Source organism: Tenrec ecaudatus, chromosome 6 (assembly GCF_050624435.1).
Source record: "Tenrec ecaudatus isolate mTenEca1 chromosome 6, mTenEca1.hap1, whole genome shotgun sequence".
NCBI lineage: Eukaryota > Metazoa > Chordata > Mammalia > Afrosoricida > Tenrecidae > Tenrec > Tenrec ecaudatus.
This window is the reverse complement of record NC_134535.1, coordinates 79,382,561-79,403,700: the sequence shown is the minus strand read 5'-3', so window position 1 is coordinate 79,403,700 and position 21,140 is coordinate 79,382,561. Positions and strand designations below refer to the sequence as shown.

The window sequence follows — 21,140 nt, the reverse complement described above, 5'->3', positions numbered from 1 at the left end:
TTTTTTTCCCCAACTGTTACTTTTAAAGTCAATAACCACAACTTAGCTTAAGGCCTGTTTCATGTAAGCCAAATAAAAACATAGATTATACAAAGAATACTGAAAAAAATCTGAAAAGCTTTAACTAAAAATCCCGACTCATACTGACCTGATCAGAGTTATTAATGCGGAGGTGTGGTGGCACAGTCACTGAAGCACTTCACGACTAGCCAAAAGGCCAAACTCACCAGGCACGCTCCCGGGGAAAAAGATGTGGCAGTGGCTTCCAGGGGAAAACCTGGGTAGTTCTACTCCTCCCTACTGGATAGCGGAAGAGGAGAGACTAGAGGGCAGTGGGTTTGGTTTCTGGTTGGATTTTAAACAGGCACGTCCATTAAGATACGAAAAACATGTTATGTGGTTAAATGCAAACTGCAATGAAAGTAAAAAAATGTTTCGGACTTTCTCAGAAACTCTGTGCCTTATCTTTCTCTTTTCTAGCGCTACTTTTAAGGGTGCTGAGTCTTCAGAACTTTACTAAACCTTTAACTCCAGTCTCTTCAAATACATGCCCCTCTCTTGCCCAGCTATCCTCTGGCTCTCCTACTTTTCAGACAAAAGCTTCCTACTTAAGTTTTTGGGTGGATCAGTGAAGACGTGGGTTTCCCTATTGATGGGCACTCCCTTTAGGTTTCCTTGCAAGAGGACGCCTCGACAGTCTAGTAGTTTTGCTCTGGTGTATAGAGTCACAAGGAGTTGGAACCACCTCAAAAGCACCTAACAACAAAATATTCTGAGCACAAGCGGCTTGACTCTCACTTTGCAATATCTCAACTCTTTGCATTATCCATTTAAATCCCCCCCAAAAGAAATGTCATCAGAATCATCAACTCTCACACTTGCAATCAACAGCATGGAGGTGGGCATATTTGACCTCTGAGGGCTTGCCCATTTTCATAAGGAGGCATAGGTCAGACACGCCTCCACAGTCCGCCCCTCTTTATTCTGACACCAACCGTGCCTCCCGTGCCTCTACATCTACGCTGGGCTCCATAATTGGCACAGTGCTCCAGGGTTATGGGGGCTTATTAGGGAAGTTAACAGGAAACAGTAAGGACAGTCAATACCGCTCCTAAACCAACATCCAGTGTCTCTCTGGTCCTTGGTCTCTCTCTTGGTGGGCCAGGAAGCCAGCCCAGCCTGTCTGTCACTGTCTCAGTCGGGCCACTTAAGAATTCTGGTCTCGGCAGGCCCTTCAGACAGAGATCTTGGAAGCACTCTTCCATGGTCTCGGACTATATTGTTTCCCAGATAGCTCTTACACACCGAGGAGTCACTGACAACAGGTGTCGAGTTTTAACTTTTAGCCCACCATATCCCCAAGGAGGCCTGGTGGTGCAGTGGTTAAGCGATGGGGCTGAGGTCTGAAAGGTCAGCAGTTCAAAACCACCAGCCATTCCAAGGAAGAAAGATGAGCCTTTCTGCTCCCATAAATTGTTAGTCTCAGAAATCCGCATATATACCCTGTCCTATAAGATCACCAGGAGTCAGAATTCACTCAATGGCGGTGAGTTTGGTTTGGTACCCTTAAAGAAAGCAAAACATGGTGTCAAGTCACATCCTCCAGTAAAGTACTCAAACATACTCACTCACACCCTCTACAAAGGCCAGGTCTTAATCCCTCCAAAATGGGATTGTAGCCACACGCACAGAATCCAGAATTAGAATACATCATATAAGGGATTATGGCTGGAAGGCCATATTAACTGACTACATCATAATACTCGAAGTGAATTCATAATGTAACATTTTCTAGTTGCATATCATGGGGAAAAAATTCTATAATATTTCAGAGTAAAACACATCAAGAAATACACCAAATGATAGGGTGTCAAGATTTAATTTCATATAAATTTCTGTGCCTGGGGCTAGAGAGGAAGAAATCTTAGTGAATATCTAAAGTGGCACAATTTAGACATGTTTTTTCAGATCAGTGTTTACCACCACCTCCTCCTAAAATTCTGAGTCTACACACGACGTGGCTCCCTGGTGCCGCAGTGGTTAAACATTATAAGGTCAGCAGCTTCTCTGCAGGACAGAGGAGGTTATCCACTCCAATATTTAGTTTCAGAAACCCGAAGGGGCAGTTCTACCCCATCCTATAGGTTCTTGGAATGACTTGCTGGCAGCGAGTTTTGCTTATATATATAGTGATGAGTTGTGAAGTTAGTTCAGTGGAAACTGATCTGCATTCAGAAAATGAAACAATATTACCATAGATGAGAAAAATATCAAAGTGCTTTGCACATAGTAAAACTTGTTTCAATCTGAATCTGTGAACAGGTTCAGAGTAAAATGTATTTCTTACCCAGGGGTCAAGGCCAAAAAAAGTTTGAGACACTGATTCAAAAGAATCCCAAGCAAGCAAGCTAAATCAAGTGAAAACCTAAGAATCCCCTGAAGTAAATTCTACCTTCTTGGAAAACATTATTTGTAATAATTTTAGGAAGCCAAATATTAGGTACAATCTTGTGTTTTAATTATAAGAAATGCCATTCTCTATACACTGTATCATCCTTTTCCTTCCCTTGATTTAATTTCCAATAGGTAAAATAAAAGGTTTCAAAGAGACAATCACTTATTTTAGAGCGCCTGTTATTTTAGAACAGCTTTCAGTTGGAGATTTTGCCCCACCCATCCATCACATTTGGTAATGCCTGGAGAAATGTGGGTCAAAATGGACAATGGGGGGGGATGGGACTGAGAGTACAGGTAAGATGCTCCTGGTTTTTAATGGACTGAGGTCAAAGATGCTGTCAAATATCCTACAGTGCACAGGATCAAAACTAAACATACACCCACTGAAACTTGATGCTGTACTGGTTTCTACGAAGGCAGATTGCCACATCTGCCTTTGTCCCCACACAACTGGTGGGTTTGAATCAACAACCTCTAGGTCAGCAGCAGAGCTCTCACCACAGGACAGCACCTCACAATGAAGATTATCCAGTTCAAAATGTCAGCAGTGTGAATGATGACTAACCCTGTTGTAGGTCACAACTACACTCCCTTTCAAACCTATACAAACTGTGGACCGACAACCTTCACCCAGGTCCCTTGCAATCGTGGACACTAAGCAGCTGCCTCAAAATCATATCCTCACATAGGTTTATAATCAGGTATAAAAGAGATCCGTCCTTTTGCAAGGGCCAGATATGGGGAAAAAGGAGAAGCCTCTTCATTATGAATTCAAACAGAATCATCTTTTGTGGGGAGCACTAAGTTGGAAAGGTCTGTAATCTCAAGTGCACTACTGTCTATGCAGTCAAATTTGCTAGCAAACACTAATCAGTATTTTTTGTGACGTAAATAAATCAGTGAAGACTGGTATAATCTTTATGTAATGAAAGTTTATATATTTCCCCCTAAATATTCCAGGATGAATAAACAGAATAGGTGTTCCCACCAAATGGACTACCTATTGAAATATAATTAATAATCAAGCACCCGGCCAAGAGGAAATAGATTCAAAAGGCAGAGTTACCAAGGTGATGAATGGATCTTCCTTCCCTAACACCTGAATACCCTTCAGCAGTTTCCTTCTACTTCACAGTCAAGCATCCTCAAAGGGACAGAGATTCACAAACCGTGTACTCGTGTGGGTGGGAAGAAGACACAGGAAGGGGCTTCACAAAGTTTGTAGAAATACTGTATCATCTTTAAATTCCCCTTTCTCACGAACTTTTTGAAGCCTTCTCATATGTATGGAGAAAAATCTCTTGAGGTAGTGTTATAGGCATTAAAAAACAAAAGCAAAGGGGAGGGGTGGGAAAGAAAAATAAAAGCAACCCACTGACAGGAAGTCAATTCTGACAGCAACCCTTTACAAGGTTTCTCAGACATTAAATCTTTACGGAGAGCAGCTGCTGAGTTTGAAACACCAACCTTGCAGATAAGCGATAACACACTTTTAGCATAACAGTGAGCACACACCAAGTGACTGCAAAGAGACCCTTAATTTTTTTTTTTGATGCCCTACGTGTGCCACTTAACGACAGAAGCCCTTATTCTCATACCAAGAATCTTCTTAGGTAAAAGAGCACTCTTCCCTAAGAACTACCGATATGGGATGAAATTGCTAACAGCAACTTGAAAGGTTAGATCCGAACCTTAGAGGGGCACCGAGTGATTTATTGCTAATGAGGGAAGAGAAAGGTCACAACTGGAAGAAGAATGCAACTAACGTCACTGAACTGTACATGCACAAAAACTTTCTCAACAACAAAATAAAATGTAGACAAACAAGAGAGTTTATCTTTTTGAAAACAAGGAGCAAAAATGGTGGTGATAAGTCCCTGATTGTGACTGGAAATATAAGAACTACTACTTTTATTTGTTAGTTATTACTGAAGAGATCTAAATATTAAAAGTTCAACCAACACAACTCGATCCCATTATGGCCCTAGAGAACACTCAGCAAAACTTTTATGGGTTTACAAACATATTTGCCCAGGGAAATGTAGTTTCCTAAATTCTTCTCTGATGTTTGTCCGTAACTTAACTCATTGCCCTGAGTAGATTCCAACTCATGGGGGCCACGTAGGGCAGCAGCAGTCTGCCCCTGTGGATTTCCAAGACGGCAGATCCCACAGAGCACCTACTGGTCTCGAACTGCCAACATTGTGGTGAGCAACCCAATTAGCCTATATCCATTTTAACAACCAAAGATGCCAGTTTCCAAAGTCAAGAACCTCTGCTTCCCAAGCCTACAAAAAGTAGGGGATGATTGGGATGTTGCGAGGTGGGTTAAAGGGCCAAACTCAGGCATACAGAAGCAAATTTAAGCTTTCCCCACCACGGAGGTGTCTGGGATGGAGGTGCAAGGTTTTCTTAAAGCAAATACTCCCCGCCACACGCCACCACAGGCTTTGAAGACCCTTCCTTGCAGCAACCAAATCTAAGACCCCCCCACTCTGGGAGCGCTTTCCTTAGGCTGTCCGCTTACTGGCTGCAGATTGGGTCTCCATTTACCCGCCCGATCCTGCAAATCCCACTGAAGTCAACACACCGCTTGGGCGAGAAGCCGACCTACCGCGCGCTTCCTGGTCATTGGCGGAGAGCGCCGCGGCTCAGGGGCGCAAAGCCCGCCTCCCACATTCCGATGGCCCGAGGACCCATCCGTCGGGAGCGGAAAGCAGACCTAATTGGCCTGTAATCTCGCCAGTCAAACCCTTCGGCGGCACAGCTTCGAAGAACTACAGGGATTAAGACATCCCGCCCCCTGGGCTTCCATTGGCTGGCTCGGTTTACCGTTCCCTGCTTCACTACCCCCCACCCCGCGGGCCATTCATTACACACAATAACGGGCCCAGTGGAAATCGGTTTGGGACCTCTTCGGGGTGCCCCACGTCGTCTGGCACTCACCCGTAAGTGAGCGCGACCACTCACGCAGACGTCCGCCCTCTGCCGCGGTAGCGAGGCTGAACCACGAGCCACAGCCGCCGCCGCCGCTCCTGCGCAACGCCAACCGCCCGCCAAAACGGGTCCTTCCCTGCGCCTGCGCAGCCGATCCTAAAACCTGACCCTTTCTCCGCCCACCACGCGTACGCAACTCCCGCCACTACGCAGGCGCCGTGGACGCCCCGCCTCTCCCGCCGGCCATTTCACGTGCTCCAGACCCCGGGTCGAACCTACGAACGCGCCTGCGTAACCACGCCCTTTTACGGCACATGCGCTCTGGGGTTCGTCTTCGCCCGTTCTCCCCCACCCCCCGCATCTCCCATATGCTTTTTAGTCACAACCTAAACGCTTTTCTAATGCATCTTGAATGTGGTTTGAAAAATAATATAGTATTTGGAACGTGGAGAATCAAAAGGTTTAAACGCCCTCGCACTAAAATAAAACTATTGCTCACAGTAACATAGGATTTCAAAGTTTTTGGAGCTTGGACAGCACCCGCGATTCTAAACACCGTTTTTTGCTTTTTTTTTTCGGTTACCAGCCGAAAGCCTAAACCTTATTCCATCAGGGTTTCTAGGGACATTCAAATATGAATGATTAGTCCGCTAGCCAATAAGACTAGTTGAAGAATAACATTATTCAGGAACCAATAAACAGGAAGGGGTGGAGACGAAGTAGAACGCCCCAAGGAGTGACGTAACAAAGGAGGGCGGCAACACAGACCAATAGCAGGAGGGCATTTTAGGTGTCATCCAATCAGAACCAAAGAGGGGCGGGGTCCACCAATGCCAAACGCGCGAAGGCGGGATAAAAAAGAGGCGTCGTCGCTAGGTGGGCAGACACAGCGGTGTGCCTACTCCTTTCTGCCTGTGGACGCCGCGGAGGCAGCATCGTTGGGGCTTTCTCTCCTCGCCGCCGTCATGTCGAAGTCCGAGGTGAGTGGAATGCGCGCTCTCGCTCCGTGTCCTCCCCGCCTCCCTCGTCGCGTGGCGTCCTGCTCGCCTTCCTGGCACGCACTGCCCACCCTGCAGCCCCGCGGTGGTTGGCGCGGCCTACCCCTCCCAAAGTTGGAGTCGCCATTTTGTCCTCGTCGCCGCCATGAGGTCGACGTCCTGTCGCCGTTGCTTAGTTCACCGCGTTCCACTGAAGCTGGCCAGGCTTCTGAGGCACACTCGCATGGTTTTCCGCCCTTGCCTCCTCGCGCTTGGATTTCCGAAAACTTTTCGGTCTTCCAGTGGCAGCGTATCCCTCCCGCCAAGTCCTTTTGTTGCGCGTGCTGATCCGCGCGTCGGGGCGCGGGCGCTGGGGGCTTCGCGGACCGATCGCCGCCGCCCGCCCTCCGTAGGAAGCACGTGTCTTGTCACAGCTTGAAGGAACCATGGGCGGGGGGGCTACCTAGTTGAGCCCCTGCAGTCTTGGGACAGAGACCAGTGTGATAGCCTAACACTTGCCTCCCACCCCTAGTCTCCTAAAGAGCCCGAACAGCTGCGGAAACTCTTCATCGGAGGATTGAGCTTTGAAACCACAGATGAGAGTCTGCGGAGCCATTTTGAGCAATGGGGGACCCTTACGGACTGTGTGGTAAGACAAAAGGCCTTAGAACGAGTGGACTGGGTCCCCGTTCCCATCCATCCACTTTGCGTGGTTGTAATCAATTGGTAGCAATAAAGGAAAGCTTCCTGGTCTCACGGGTGTAAGAGTTTAGATTCTGAGCACCTTGAATGCCGAAGGGTATGGATTACAGTGAAATCCCAGAATCGAATCCTCTGATCCTTGCCTAGGGAAGAGGTCAGCTTAAAATTGGGTAAAAGGGAGGAGTGCTTTGGCAGTGGATTGCCTCCACTCCTGTGGCCCTGTAGGGCGGGTGTGTCCTTGATTAGAGATAACCTTATTTGGCTTAGCTGTCTAGTCTTGTCCTTGGGTGATCTTGTCTCAATACATTATCTTGAGTACCTTACCACCATGTTCTCACTTCAGGTGATGAGAGATCCAAACACCAAGCGCTCCAGGGGCTTTGGGTTTGTCACCTACTCCACTGTGGAGGAGGTGGACGCAGCCATGAATGCACGGCCACACAAGGTAGATGGCAGAGTCGTGGAACCAAAGAGGGCTGTCTCGCGAGAAGTAAGTTTCTACTGTGCATGCCTGGAGGTTGTAGTTCTTGACTGGGGCCCACATTTCAATTTCTAAAAACTTTGCTTCTTATTAAGGACTCGCAAAGACCAGGCGCCCATTTAACGGTGAAAAAGATCTTTGTTGGAGGCATCAAGGAGGACACTGAAGAGCACCACCTACGAGATTATTTTGAGCAATATGGGAAAATTGAAGTGATAGAAATCATGACGGATCGAGGCAGTGGCAAGAAGAGAGGCTTTGCTTTTGTGACTTTTGATGACCACGACTCTGTAGATAAGATTGTCAGTAAGTGTCAGACAATTGCCTCAACAGGGACTCTCAAGTGTCTGAAACTAGTATCTTATTTTCTGATGTAATTTTTTTAGTTCAGAAATACCACACTGTGAATGGCCACAACTGTGAAGTTCGAAAAGCCCTGTCGAAGCAAGAAATGGCCAGTGCCTCCTCCAGCCAACGAGGTGTGTGTGGCTTAAAGTTCATTTTTGTTTTTAATCATTTCATTAGGGGCTCTTAGGGCTCATCACAGTCAATACATAGCATCCATTGTGTTAAGTATGTTCTCATTTTCAAGACATTTTTCTACTTGAGCGCTTGGTATCAGTTCCTCATTTTTCCCCTCCCTCCTGAACCCTTGGTAACTTTGTAAATTGTTATTTTTTCATGACTTAGACTGATGTCTCCCTTCACCCACTGTTCTGTTGTCTGCCCCCCTGGGGAGGGGTTATGGGTAGATAATTGTGATTGGTTCCCCCACCTTCCACTTACCCCTGGTATTCCTACTTTCATTATTGGTCTTGCCGGGTTAAAGGTAATCCTTAACCCAACCAATAGGATCTCACATGGCTTATTTCTTAAGGTCGAAGCGGTTCTGGAAACTTCGGTGGTGGCCGAGGTGGTGGTTTTGGTGGGAATGACAACTTTGGTCGAGGCGGAAACTTCAGCGGACGTGGTATGTGTTCCTTTATCGTTTACCTCATGTAGTAGTTAACTAAATCCATCCAGCCCATTTCCCCAACACACAGCAACCCCTTATCATTTAACAGATGGTAGGTTTTGAACTATCAAATCCACTTAAGCTCGGGGAGCCGGAGGGTTGTTTTGAGCCCTGCCTTTGGTCAACCCCACTCTAGAACTCCAATCTTTCATTCCAAACATGCTCAAATGTCGTAGGGTTTGTCTTGTAGAGTGTATCTTGAAGTGTCTTTCTTTCAGGTGGCTTTGGTGGCAGCCGCGGTGGTGGTGGATATGGCGGCAGTGGGGATGGTTATAATGGATTTGGTAATGATGGTGAGTTGGGTTGACTGGGTAGGGGTTCTCTCCTTGTAAAGAATGTGTAGGCAACCTTTTGTTGTCTTTAGAATAGGCTGGTAGAGACTAAAACATTTAGTGCATGCATGACCAGCTCAACTCTTCACCATACATAACGCATGCTGTGAGCAAGCCTTTAGCTATTGCGCTTGCGCAGAATTGACTGTCAAATTCCTTTGTCTTATTGAGAAGAATTGTATTCTTGTAGGTGGTTATGGAGGAGGCCCTGGTTACTCTGGAGGAAGCAGAGGCTATGGAAGTGGTGGACAGGGTTATGGAAACCAGGGCAGTGGCTATGGCGGGAGTGGCAGCTATAACAACGGCGGAGGCGGCTTTGGCGGTGGTAGTGGTAGGTATCCAGTGACCCAAGTCCTTGGTGTTGGTAGCTAGACTAGCCTCTCTTGAGTTTGCTCATCTTTGGGAATTTGACGCTCTTAGGGAATAAACTGTTACAGTGCATGGTTTATTTTCCAAAGTAAAATCTTGCTATACTACCTCCTCCTAGCTTTAAGCTGGGGCCGCCTCACTCCCAACTAGGTGCATTACGTAGATAGTGTGGTGTTTTAATAGGCTAGCTGCAGAATTTAGCACATCAACTCTTCCATTTGGAACGTTGGCATTTAGTTGATGGATCCAAGAAACTCGTGTGCATTTGCCCTAAATACAAAAGCAGCCTTCAAGGCCAGAAATAAGTATTTCTGATACATGCTCTTTTGGACATCTTGGCCATCATATTAAAATGGGCTGATGGTTAAATTACTGGATTATTCGACTTAAATGCCTTGCCTGGAGAAGATGGAATTTAAAGGATGAGCAGTGGTTGGTGCCACCAGAGCTTGGGAGGAAGGCAGATAGATAATAAAACCATTGTCGTGTGTGTGTACTCAAAACCATTTCAGCAAGCATCTTCAACTAACAGGCAAAGATTTTTCTCTTTCTAGGAAGCAACTTTGGAGGTGGCGGAAGCTACAATGATTTTGGCAACTACAACAATCAATCTTCCAATTTTGGACCAATGAAGGGAGGCAACTTTGGAGGCAGAAGCTCTGGCCCTTACGGTGGTGGTGGAGGTCAATACTTTGCCAAACCACGAAACCAAGGTATGTACACAATGTTGGAAAGTTAGTGTAGCCATTGACAGTACTGGTAAATAAACACCCAGCAGTTCAATTAAGGGCAACTTTTAAATGGTTTCCTGATATCACTTAGGAAAGTGTTTGTGAGCACTTTTTAAAAAGACAGTTTTTCCTCCCTCAGGTGGCTATGGTGGCTCAAACAGTAGCAGTAGTTATGGCAGTGGCAGAAGATTTTAAATGACTACCAGGTAAGTGAGCACCTTCTCCTGCTTTGCCTTAGTTTTTGTAATTGCTAATAAACCTAGTAACCCTAATGTAGCTGAGCAGTGCAACATAGTTAACGTAATTGCAGTTTAATTGTGGATACTAAGTTAATGTTCAGAAGAGCAAAATTTGTGGGAAACAACTTGCTGTTGGATTGTAGCCTTGAGTCTTAATATGTTTAGATTAACAACTTTATTCCATATTGTTCAACAGGAAACAAAGCTTAGCAGGAGAGGAGAGCCAGAGAAGTGACAGGGAAGCTACAGGTTACAACAGATTTGTGAACTCAGCCAAGCACAGTGGTGGCAGGGCCTAGCTGCTACAAAGAAGACATGTTTTAGACAATACTCATGTGTATGGGCAAAAGAACTTGAGGACTGGATTTGTGACTAATTGTGTAACAGGTTATTTTAGTTTCTGTTGTGTGGAAAGTGTAAAGCATTCCAACAAGGGGTTTTAATGTAGTTTTTCTTTTTTTTTTTTTTCTTTTGCACCCATGCTGTTGATTGCTAAATGTAATAGTCTGATCATGACGCTAAATAAATGTCTTTTTTAAATGTGCTGTGTAAAGTTAGTCTACTACTCTTAAGCCATCTTGGTATAAACTGCCCCGGAAGTGTGAAGTGTAGACTCCATTGAGGGTGGTGCCAGGTTGATTTGAAACACACTTACAAATAACTTGAGAAGACTGCTTGGGCAGAAGAGCCGCTGTTAGAGACCTGGGTTGTTAGTTGAACTGACAGTTGCTGTTTTGTAACCTGGAGTTCACCATTACAAATGGGCACCCAAGCAAATTAATTAAAAGTTTATTTGGTTATAAAAATGGTTGTTGGCACATCCTATGCAATATATCTAAATTGAATAATGGTAGCAAATAAAATTGCAGATGGAGTTGGAACTTATGTATCATCAATTATCATGTGTAATCAATAAACAATTTAATCTTGAGTGGAATGGCAACTGTGTGGATTTTGGACTGGCAGAGATTTGGACTTAACACACCCACCCACCCCTGAACTATGTTGCATATTGCTCACAGAAGTTCAAAACTCTGCCAGAGAATAGACACCAACTGCCAACTGCTGGCTAGTGCTTCCCTGGGACTCCACAACTGTAGGGGTGTTTGGAAGACCACCTAAAAATGACCCACACACCAATTTTTCTTTTTTGGCAATTTGAAAAATAGGTTTGCATTAAAGGAACACTGCAGTTTCAATGGGTTCCGGTTGGGTGGGTTTTTATAAAGATTTATAGGTAATTCAGTCATCTGGGAAAACAAATTAGTGGACAACTTAACTGTATAAGTTACTTGACTGCAGTTTTCCTTTAAATAATGGCAAAAGGGTTCACACAGCCTAAAGTGTTAATTGTATAGAAAATGACAACATCGTTAATGGTTACCTAATCAATAATTGTTAATGTTTATAGTGCCATTGTATCTAGTATAGAGATTGTTCCATATTCCATCCTGGGTATGTTGTTTGAGGGTGGGGGAGGGGTGGGAGGTGAGGGTTGGAGGGGGGCTGTGGATGATAGTACTATGAGTTTGATACTGGCTGAGTTTGCAATAGCAGGTGGAACCTTAACTGTTGAGGGAGTTTGCAGATACCTCATGATTCCCGACAATGCCTTTAAAGATCGAGGAGAGATGTTCAGCTACTAGGAACGGCTAGCAAGCATAGCGCGAATGGCTTCGAGCTCAGACACTCTGCAGCTGAGAGTAGACACTTGTGGTATGTGGAGTACAGATAAGCCAGGGGCAGGACACGCACGCTCCATGAAAGCTAGGAGGGAAGTTTCAGTGACCCATCGCAAGGAAGGAGGCAGACAAGAGTAAGGCACATCTGACTCTTAGGACTAGCAGTCAGAACCAGGAGGGAAGGTTTTATTGCTATGCTGGTAGGTAAGAACAGATTTTACTTACGCCCATATATAGTTAACTTACATATTTCTTACCGTATGAGCCAAAGAAAACTAGTCCAGTTAAAGCTGAACTTGGTTTTTCTGGAGATATACTATTAATAAATCTAGCCTCTGGCTTCCAATTGGAGGAAATGAAAACTTTTAAACTATATTTTGACACGTAGTTTTCCCTTTAATGTAAATATCTACTTAACCCATTTTCTTTACAATCACGGCTCAAAGTAATGCATTCTACTTTTCTCCCCCAAAATGAGGGTGGGTGGGTGGGTCATTAGTGGGAAGTGGGGGTGGAGTGGGGCTTGGCTTGACGGGGCTTGCTCTCGAAAAGAACGAATTCTAAGAGGTTGCTTGCTTTTCTAGGAAGAATCTGCTACTTCAGGCTTTCCACTCTTAATTTAAAATTAACAGAATCATCTGTCCAAGCTCACAGCTAAAGGGTAAGTCAATTTAATCTTGGTATTGGCACAATAAAAAGTAAGAGGACGTGTTCTGCCCCCAAGAATCATTCCGTAAAATCTGATGGCAGAGTCAGGAGAATGGGTGATGACGGGCTTGTGATGTCCTTTACCTCTGCCTAAAGTTTGCTCATTGCCACCTTTTTTGTCTTTTCAGGAACATCTTTGTGAGGACAACCTCAGTCACTGCTAGTGCTTGTGCTTACTGCCATGCAGTTGACATTGGCTGCTATGCAGCTTTAAACAATTCAATTTTGTGAATAATAAATTTCCTCTAAATTTTGTTCTGTCTCTTATTCCTGGTGAATAACTTGGTGTTGTATTGTGCATTTACTTTTCACCTCTGAATTTGAAAATGAGATCCCCCCCCCCTTTTAAATGGACCTCCTTGTTTAAAATCCCATCTCAACTGAATTATTTTTGGCAGTCAAGTCCCCTATTCCCGGTGCTACTTGGTTCTTAAACAAGATGAAATGTTGGCATTCAATTAGGGGCTTAAGTGTTTGTCCAATTCATTCCACACTGTAAAATGAAGACAGAAACAGGCATAATCTGGCCCAGTAGAAGTAAGCTGTTGGTGGTCTGGCTCCATTTAAGCATGTTGCCTTTCTTACTCCCCTGATAATGAGGGAAAACAGTTGTAGGACAAGCTAACAGCTGCCATTGAGCTTCAGTGAATCTCTTCTGGGAGCTGAGCTTGAGGAGCCATTCTGTAAGAGCGGAGTGAGTGCCTCTCGTTTTAGGTGAACAGGTTGTATTTATTAGCCAGCTGTCACAAAGGGTCAACTGTTGACTGGAAGAGTGAGGCTTTAGCCTTTGGTAGTTTGTTGTTTTTTTAAGACTCTGGTAGTTTTAAGGTTAAGTGATATTAAAAGGCTCACTGCTTTTCTAGCAGTGTAAGGTTTCAGCACAAATCCTGTTGGGTCACATACATGAGGCCTGTCCATGCTACTGGACAAAAGGTGGTTTACAGACCCTTGTGCCAGGCAAATGTGTCAAGTGTTGCAATGAGAATGGCAGTGTTTTTCTCTGTAAGTTGACATGCTGTTGGTGTGTAAGGATTACAGCCAAAGTTGATGGTTTGAAACCCGCCCCCCCCAAGTTAGCCCAGAGGAAACTCGGCTTTTCCAATTCACAGGCTGAGTTCTACCTACTCTGCCTTACATGGAGTTCCGTGCTGGGCTGCCATCTGGACGGTAAGCAGTTCAAAAGCAACAGCTCCAGAAAAAATGGCCTATTCCTGTGAAGTGATCATCCAAAGCCCATTGGGATGGGGGCTTCTGAGTCAGCATTGCTTTGGTAGTAATATTGCCAAAACCTTAGCTGCGAGGTTGAAACCGTTTCTCCTGTGCAGTGTTCTGATCAAAGTACAAAACTGCAGTTATTCTCTAAACCCAGACCATGTGTTTCAGAATCTAGAGTAAGATGGCATCTGCGTCCTTGATCACACTAGTCTGTTAGGTTTCCACCTGTGAAAGGTTTCACTGCCAAGGTAAAGCTAGTGGAGTGGAAGTGAAGTAAATGCTCTGAACGGATAACTTATTCAGGGGTTAGGAATATAAGGTAGGAGGCTAGGCAATTCCAAATAAGTAGTCCTGGTGATAGCTTGTAGCTAAGCAAGTTTCCAAACTGAATAGCAGGTTGTAAAGGATCTAGAAGGGGAGACACCAAGGCAAAAACCCCAGTGGCATTTAACATGACCAGAGAGAAACCATGCTGTATTAAGTCAAAATTGGATGTTGAACCAAATTTAGAAGAGTTCTGACTAAGGGAGTACTAGAGAGGTAGGCTCATGAAAGAAGGCCAGTGAAAGCGGTGTTTGTGCTCTTAGGCTTTGAGAGGTCTAAAACCCCAGTGACCTTGCAGACAGGCTCGACTCAGCTTTGGTAGCTCTCCTAACTTAGGGAGTGTGGAGTTTGTTACCTATCTGGAAAAAGAAAGCAATTATACTGCTCAAGACAAATAACTAGACACTAGAAGTATTCAATACCCTAATCTTTGTCCATACTTATGCAGTTCTGGTGGTGTTAGGTTATATATTGCATTGTTAACCACAAGGTTAGCAGTTCGAAACCACCAGCTGCTTTTGGGAGAAAGATGAGGCTTCCTACTGTAAGGACTTAGACACTCAGAAACCCACAGAGGCAATTCTATTCTGCCCCTTTCTGACTCCTGGGCAATGAGTTTGACTTAGGTCTTTCTCTGTTGGACATGCCCAAACATGAGCTTGTCCCAACTTCCAGTGAAAGCAATACGTTCTAAGGCTTCATCACTCTTAAGAAAGACAACAGATGGATATTTTCCGCAGTTTTATAGACCAAATTAACAAGACCTGAAGATTGGAGCTCTGGAAAGCTGAATTGCTGTAAAGAATATTCCCATCATCTCATGTGCTTGCCTAAAAGGCGAGCATGCGCCAGAACATAGGTTCCTGAACTAATTTGACCTACCTTTCCCTTTTCAGGAATGTATCCAGCACCCCCTTGCAATTAAAATGTTTGTGCTGTAACCCATCATCCAGGTTCAAATGTAGCTGTCTGCCACTGCCGCCTCCTCCCACCCTGTAGGGTAGTATTGCCCACGTTGGGAACTCCTGCCCCCGAGTCTCTAAATGACAGGTATATCCGTTGTCCACACTGGTCTAGAGAACTCAGTTTCTTCTGGGCTCAGGATTGGGGAGTACCTTTACTAGAATGAAAGAAATCCTGTTACCAATCCCACCCACGGAGTCAAGTCAGTCTGTGGCTTCCGACTTGGCACCTCTGGACACCAGGAAGACGGTCCCATCAGCAGCCTGTTGCAGTGCATACTCCTCAGGGGAGTAGCTGTTGCCGGCTCCATCCCGCAGGTGCTGGAAGATGTCCCTGTACAGCTCTGTCAGCTGTTGGCGCATGGCCTCCAGGGTCCGGTCAGCCTCCCCCCGGGCCCGGAGAAGCCTCTCCCGCTCGCTGCCCAGCCGATCCAGTTCCCGCTCCAGCTGCACGATGGTCTCCAGCTTTCTCTTGCGGCAGTTCTGAGCAGCGACCTTGTTCTTGCCCCGACGTCGGATGTCCCTAACAAGTGCCAGCTGGCTGTCCGTCAGTGGGTACCTTGCCAGCAGCTCATTAAAGTCATCTACTGGCAGGTTGACAATCTTATCCGTGGGAAAGGGGATCTTCATGGCCAGGGCCCGCCGTTCATCCCGACTCCCTGACTCGCCCCGGCCACTGGGCTTGGCTCGCACAGGGCCTGAGGAGGACTCTAAGGCCAAGGGCGTCTCAGTAGGTGGCAAGGAGTAGTTGGGATGGGCCAAGGAGTTGGGCATTAGTGGGTAAGGGTACTCCACTGGGTACATCTCTACATACTCGCTGTGCCGCCGTCCAGCCTCTGGCCCCTCCAGCTCAAGAGATTCTGCATCACTATAGTTAAGAGATAATCCTGAGTCTGATTCTGGGTCTTCTTGGGGCTTGGGCGTCCCCACAGGCAACCCAATGTCTAGGAGAGCCAGTGGGTCTGAGAGGGGCTCACTAAGCAAGCTTGACAGGGTCAGTGGCTTAGAGACTGGGATGGCCAAGTTACCATAGCAGTATGGGGGCTCTGGGGCATGGGATGTGGGTGCTGGGAACTCAAAGGGTGGTGGAGGGAGAGGGAAACCAGCATCAGGGTGAATTGAGCAAGGGCAATAAGTTGAAGGTGGGAGGGGCCCAGCATATGGGGCTGGGGCTGGAGGCTCAAATGGTGGCTCACTTGGAGCATTTAGGCCCTGCGAAGAAAAAACAAAATGGGTTGGAGATGTCTGGAGAATAAAAGAAGCAGAGTAGGACAAGGTGTTAAGCATCTTTATAAGAAATAGTCACTTGCTGATCCAAATCGGTGGTCAGGCTGATCATGATAGACAAGAAGAAAGTAAAAGGAAATAGTGGAAACAGCTAGAAGGCAAAGGGCATTTATAGAGGTCTAAAAGGCTTGTACACATCAAATATAGATGAGGATGGGAAAATAGATCTATGTGCATACATTTATAGGTTTAGTATTAAGGTAGCAAATGGACATGGGCCTCCTCTCAAGTACTCCCTCAATACAGGAACACTTTGTTCTATCAAACTGACATTCCATGATGCTCTCCTTCACGACATAATTGCTGAAGACAAAGCGGGTGCATAAGCAAATGTGATGAAGAAAGCTGATGGTGCCCGGCTATCAAAAGATATAGCATCTGGGGTCTTAAAGACTTGAAGCCGCCATCTAGCTCAAAAGCAACCAAGCTCTCATGGAAGAAGCACACCAGCCCGTGTGATCACGAGGTACCGAAGGGATCAATTATCAGGCATCAAAGAACAAAAAATCATAACATTGTGAACAAGGGGAAGTGCGGAGTAGTGACCCAAAACCCATCTGTAGGCAATTGGACATCCCCTTATGGAAGGGTTACAGGGAGGAGAAAAGCCAATCAGGGTATAATGTAGCAACGATGAAACATACAACTTTGCTCTAGTTCTTAAATACTTCCTCCCCCTCCACTATCATGATCCCAATTCTACCTTACAAATCTGGCTAGACCAGAGGATGTACACTGGTACATATAGGAACTGGAAACAAGGAATCCAGGACAGATGATCCCATCAGGACCAGTGGTGAGAGTGCGATGGAGGGTGGGGTGGAAAGGGGGAACTGATTACAAGGATCTAAATATAATCTCCCTGGGGGACAAACAACATAAAAGTGGGTGAAGGAAGATGTCGGACAGTATAAGATACGACAAAATAATAATTTATAAATTATCAAGGGTTCATGAGGGAGGGGAACGAAGAGGGAGGGGGGAAAATGAGCTGATGCCAGGGGCTTAAGTGGAAAGCAAGTGTTTTGAAAATAATGTTTTGAGAATAATGAGGGCAATGAATGTACAAATGTGCTTTACATTTTTAATGTATGTGTGGATTGTGATAACAGTTGTATGAGCCCCTAGTAAAATGATTTTTAAGAGATTTAAATTTTTTTAAATATATAAACAAAAAAAGGAAATAGTCACTTGCTTTGAAAATGATGATGGCGGCCTATGTGAAAATGTGCTTGAAACATTGGATGAATGTATGGATTGTGATGAGATGTAAGAGCCCCCAATAGAGTATTTAAAAAATAGTCACTTAAAATAATAATATATAATAAGGGTTACTGGAGTGGAGAGGGAGAGAAGGGATGGGCTAAAGCTGATATCAAAGAGTTTAAGAAGAAAGAAAATGTTTTGAAAATGGTGATAGCTGAATTTGTACAATTGTGCTTGATCTGATTGAACTATGGATTGTTGTATCTGTAAGAGTTCCCAATAAAATGTTTTTTTTTAAAAAAAAGTCTTTACATCTGTTCCCAGAAAAAAAGCATCCTAAGCAAGAATGGAAATACCTGGGGCCAGAGTTCAGAAAGGACTCCCTACCATTGAAACAATTAGGAACCTCTCTGCTCTCCACCTTTACCTGGCAGAACCCTTTCCTACTGGGGTTATCCCAGGTCAAAGGGTCAAGTTTAAACCCCGGGTGCCCAGCAGAGGGTGCTGGTGTGTGGGAGGACAGCCCACAGGGGTGGGAGAAGGGGCGGGGTAGGGCCAGAGCTGAGAGTTAGGAAGCACCTGTGAGCCAGCCTAAGCTCTGCCCTCTCTTCAGCCTCTGTCCCTTCCCAGGTGCAGCAAAGAGGAGAGATCATTCTGGAAACAGGGCCCCCAAATTATGTCAGGAGAGCCACCCTGCCCGGCCCAGCTTGGGACAAAGGCACCATTGTTCAGCTAACAGATACCCCTTTGTCCAGCCAGCAGGAGGAGAGGCTGGCATAGCCGGACTCCCCTTCCTGAGGCCCCTGAACCACTGCTCTCTTACCTGAGGGAAAGGGGCCCAGCTGCGAAGGGCACGGAAAAGAAAAGAGGGAAGAAGATGGTAAGGGAAGGCCGAAAGAGAAGGGGCGCATGGGACGAGGGAAGATGGGGTAGAGAGATGGAGTCGCTCAGAGCTGCAGCTGAGAGAGCCTGCACCCAATCAGATCCTTCCCTCTTCCCCTCTCCCACTCTCGCATTAGATCTCCCACAAACACAGCCCTCCCGCCTCCAGTGCCTGGTACATTTGCGGCTTGAGACCCTGAGCCCTGTCCCTTCCAGTCTCAGAGCCTTGCTCTCTGGCCTTCTCCTTTCATGCACTGCTCCCCTCCCCCGCTCACCTGCAGCTCTGTGATGGACATGATCTCTTGCCACGTCAGTTCCATCTCACCCAGCTCTGGAGTCCGCAACGGTGTCACCCTGTTCCTGCCCTGCTGGGGAGGACACGGGGGCATCCTACTGGGCCAGCCAAGGCCTAGCTCAGGTTCCCCCAAAGTCCAGACGGCCCCCAGCAACCTGTGGCAAAGGAGAAAAGAAGGTTAAGGTCTCAGCTGCTAAAGGGCAGCCCCTTTGCCCTGCCCCCATGGCGCAGTCCCTTCCAGCTGCACCTGAGGGGAGCAGAGGCCTCCCCCCTCAGTCATGCCTGCCTTCTGCACCGACCCAACCAACCACCGGCTCCCTCGGCTATCTTATCTGCCCAGGCTGCAGGCAGTTCCTTTGGGAACACAGTAGGTCTTAGCTGGGTTTGTGTTTGGGGTTCGTTTTTTTTGTTGTGTGTGGTTTTTTTTCCCCTAAAACAAAATGCTGTATTTTCCCCTACTTCTTATTCCCCGGAACTGGGCAGAAGCAGAAGTTACGGTGTTTTGTTTTTATTCTTTTCTCTGGAGCAACACCAAGGAAACCCCCGTTTTGCTCATGTTCACCCTCTTCTTCCCAAGAGGAAAGTGAGTGCCTGGAGATCCCCAAGGAGGGTGTTGTAGGAAGAACCAAGTAGCCAGCCCCTCCCCCTCCCAAAGATAGGGTCCAGGCCTGGTGGCTGATAGCAGCCTGCCTTCTCCTCCTCGCCTGGTCCTGGGCTCCCCTGCCTGGGCCAGATAAGGGGGTTATCAGCTGCCTGCAGCAGAGGAGAAATGGGTTCTGGTGACATTGGACCTCTGCCTACGTCTCCACAGGGTCTGCGTGGCCACTCCTCAACCCACATAACCAGGTGTCTTTTTCCTTTTCTGAGGTAACAGCCATCAAGCAGATTCCAACTCCTAGTGACCCTATTGTATGGGGGCAACTACCCCTGTGGGTTTCAGAGACTAGCTCATTAGGAGAAAAAGAAAACCTCATCTTCTGGCCCCAGAGTGGCTGGTAGTTTCCAGTTGTTGACCTTGAGCTTAGCAGCTGAACCCATAACCACTACACCTTCAGTGGTCAGTAACTGTAGCAGAGACGTACTGAGTGCTTGTCCAGAACTTCAATGGTGTTTCTCAGGTGTTCACATACGAGGTGGATTGCCACAAAGCCCCTGTGTTTCCATTTAGGAACTGAGACCCACACTGGTACATGACGGGGTCAGGTCAAGAACCAGTACTGGCTGGCTCTATCTTCTTATACAGCCTTCTAGAATGACTGTCAGATCATATCCCACCGGCTCCTGGGTCTTTGAACTCCATGTCTCCACCAATCAGTTCTTTTCCCTCGAGGAAATAGCTCTTTAGAGCACTGAATATATCCCCACTCCCCCACACCCAGGCTCTTTTCTATCCCCCTCTCCCCACCACCACCACCACCAGGCTCTTTTCTGGTAATCTCAGCTCTCTAGCTGCAGCTCTGCCACAAAGCAGCAATGTGATGTTGGGCAAGTCATCTCCACTCCCAGGACCCGGGGCTCATTGTTTGTAAGATGAGGGAGTTTGGACAAGTTGAACTCCAAGGTCTTTTGCTACTTGGACAATTTAGAGTTCTCAGCAACTTCTCACCCTTGCCTCTACTTTCTCCTCTTTGTCAGCACCTCTCCTTATTCTACCTCCCCACGCTTGGCACTTTGCTCTCCCTAATTCTCTTCTTCCTACCTTGAGCAAGCAATTCCCAGAAAGCTTGGAGGGGGCCTCCTGAAATCTTAAGGTGAGTGTCCCCCCGAACCAGTTGCACCTATCCCCGATATGAGCAAAGACAAGCTGGCTGGCAGGGGAGGAGGAGGAGGGGGATTTACAGATCACAGATGTTGGTGTGACTAACCACTGGCACTGCATCCGTCCCAACTCTTAACCACCTTTGTAGGCTTTCTGAGATTGTAAATCTTTGCAGAAGCGCATAGGCTCACCTTTCTCCTGCTGATGGATTTGAACCACTGACTGTGCAGTTGGCGGTCCAACGCTTAAGGAGGATAGTACCGGATGACTTCACATTGTATGACTTGAGACCACTACAAGGATGGCCCATCATAGCTATTCAATATGGAATGTAATCCTTGATTTACCATAAAATGATTGAGAACTACAAGTGATTCTTTTGAAAGAGGATCTCCCTTAGCCACACCCCCTTGATCTATGACCATCCCGACTGGGAGCTGGTGTAGGCATAGGCCCTTGGCCAGTGAGCAGAATGGGTGGGGTGTTTATGTCTGTCCAGGATGCCATTTCAACACCGGAACCCCACCCTCCCCACCCAGGTTCTGGAGGAAATTGCCCAAAGGCAAAGTGAATGGAGAAC

The 21,140-nt window shown here is 46.4% G+C and overlaps 3 protein-coding genes across 5 annotated transcripts in view; 1 reads left to right on the top strand and 2 right to left on the bottom strand.

Moving 5' to 3' along the window:
* CBX5 (chromobox 5) overlaps window positions 1–5,551 on the bottom strand; it is a 37,675-nt gene extending 32,124 nt beyond the window's left edge. Inside the window, exon 1 of the mRNA XM_075551546.1 lies at window positions 5,404–5,551. The gene's annotated coding sequence lies outside the window, so the exon portion shown is untranslated. The remainder of the gene's footprint in view (window positions 1–5,403) is intronic.
* A 719-nt stretch (window positions 5,552–6,270) lies between these two features.
* On the top strand, window positions 6,271–12,884 carry HNRNPA1 (heterogeneous nuclear ribonucleoprotein A1). 3 transcript variants are annotated; one of them, XR_012784906.1, is made up of 12 exons: window positions 6,271–6,374; window positions 6,904–7,020; window positions 7,417–7,563; window positions 7,650–7,860; window positions 7,941–8,033; window positions 8,432–8,524; window positions 8,788–8,862; window positions 9,092–9,232; window positions 9,825–9,983; window positions 10,141–10,207; window positions 12,507–12,583; window positions 12,759–12,884. XR_012784906.1 is itself a non-coding variant. In XM_075551544.1 (11 exons), exons 1-10 carry the CDS (start codon window positions 6,360–6,362, stop codon window positions 10,194–10,196), a joined length of 1,107 nt encoding a protein of 368 aa, XP_075407659.1. In that variant the 5' UTR covers window positions 6,271–6,359; the 3' UTR covers window positions 10,197–10,207; window positions 10,437–10,780. The 3 variants fall into 3 exon arrangements, 2 of the variants coding, with proteins under 2 accessions (XP_075407659.1, XP_075407660.1); XM_075551544.1 differs by lacking the exons at window positions 12,507–12,583; window positions 12,759–12,884 and adding an exon at window positions 10,437–10,780; XM_075551545.1 differs by lacking the exons at window positions 9,092–9,232; window positions 12,507–12,583; window positions 12,759–12,884 and adding an exon at window positions 10,437–10,780.
* A 2,451-nt stretch (window positions 12,885–15,335) lies between these two features.
* NFE2 (nuclear factor, erythroid 2) lies at window positions 15,336–18,895 on the bottom strand. Its single transcript, XM_075552921.1, has 2 exons — window positions 18,782–18,895; window positions 15,336–16,343 (listed from the first exon to the last, which is right to left on the bottom strand). Exons 1-2 carry the CDS (start codon window positions 18,893–18,895, stop codon window positions 15,336–15,338), a joined length of 1,122 nt encoding a protein of 373 aa, XP_075409036.1.
* Window positions 18,896–21,140: the final 2,245 nt, after the last annotated feature.

Excerpts from the sequence above, each read along its gene's own strand:
- NFE2 (XM_075552921.1), bottom strand. The coding sequence starts at position 18,895 with ATGCCCCCGTGTCCTCCCCAGCAGGGCAGGAACAGGGTGACACCGTTG. Across the intron at positions 16,344-18,781 it reads TGTCCATCACAGAGCTGCAG|GGCCTAAATGCTCCAAGTGA; the intron begins GTGAGCGGGGGA and ends TTTTCTTCGCAG.
- HNRNPA1 (XM_075551544.1), top strand. Across the intron at positions 7,021-7,416 it reads GGACCCTTACGGACTGTGTG|GTGATGAGAGATCCAAACAC; the intron begins GTAAGACAAAAG and ends TTCTCACTTCAG. Across the intron at positions 7,564-7,649 it reads AGAGGGCTGTCTCGCGAGAA|GACTCGCAAAGACCAGGCGC; the intron begins GTAAGTTTCTAC and ends CTTCTTATTAAG.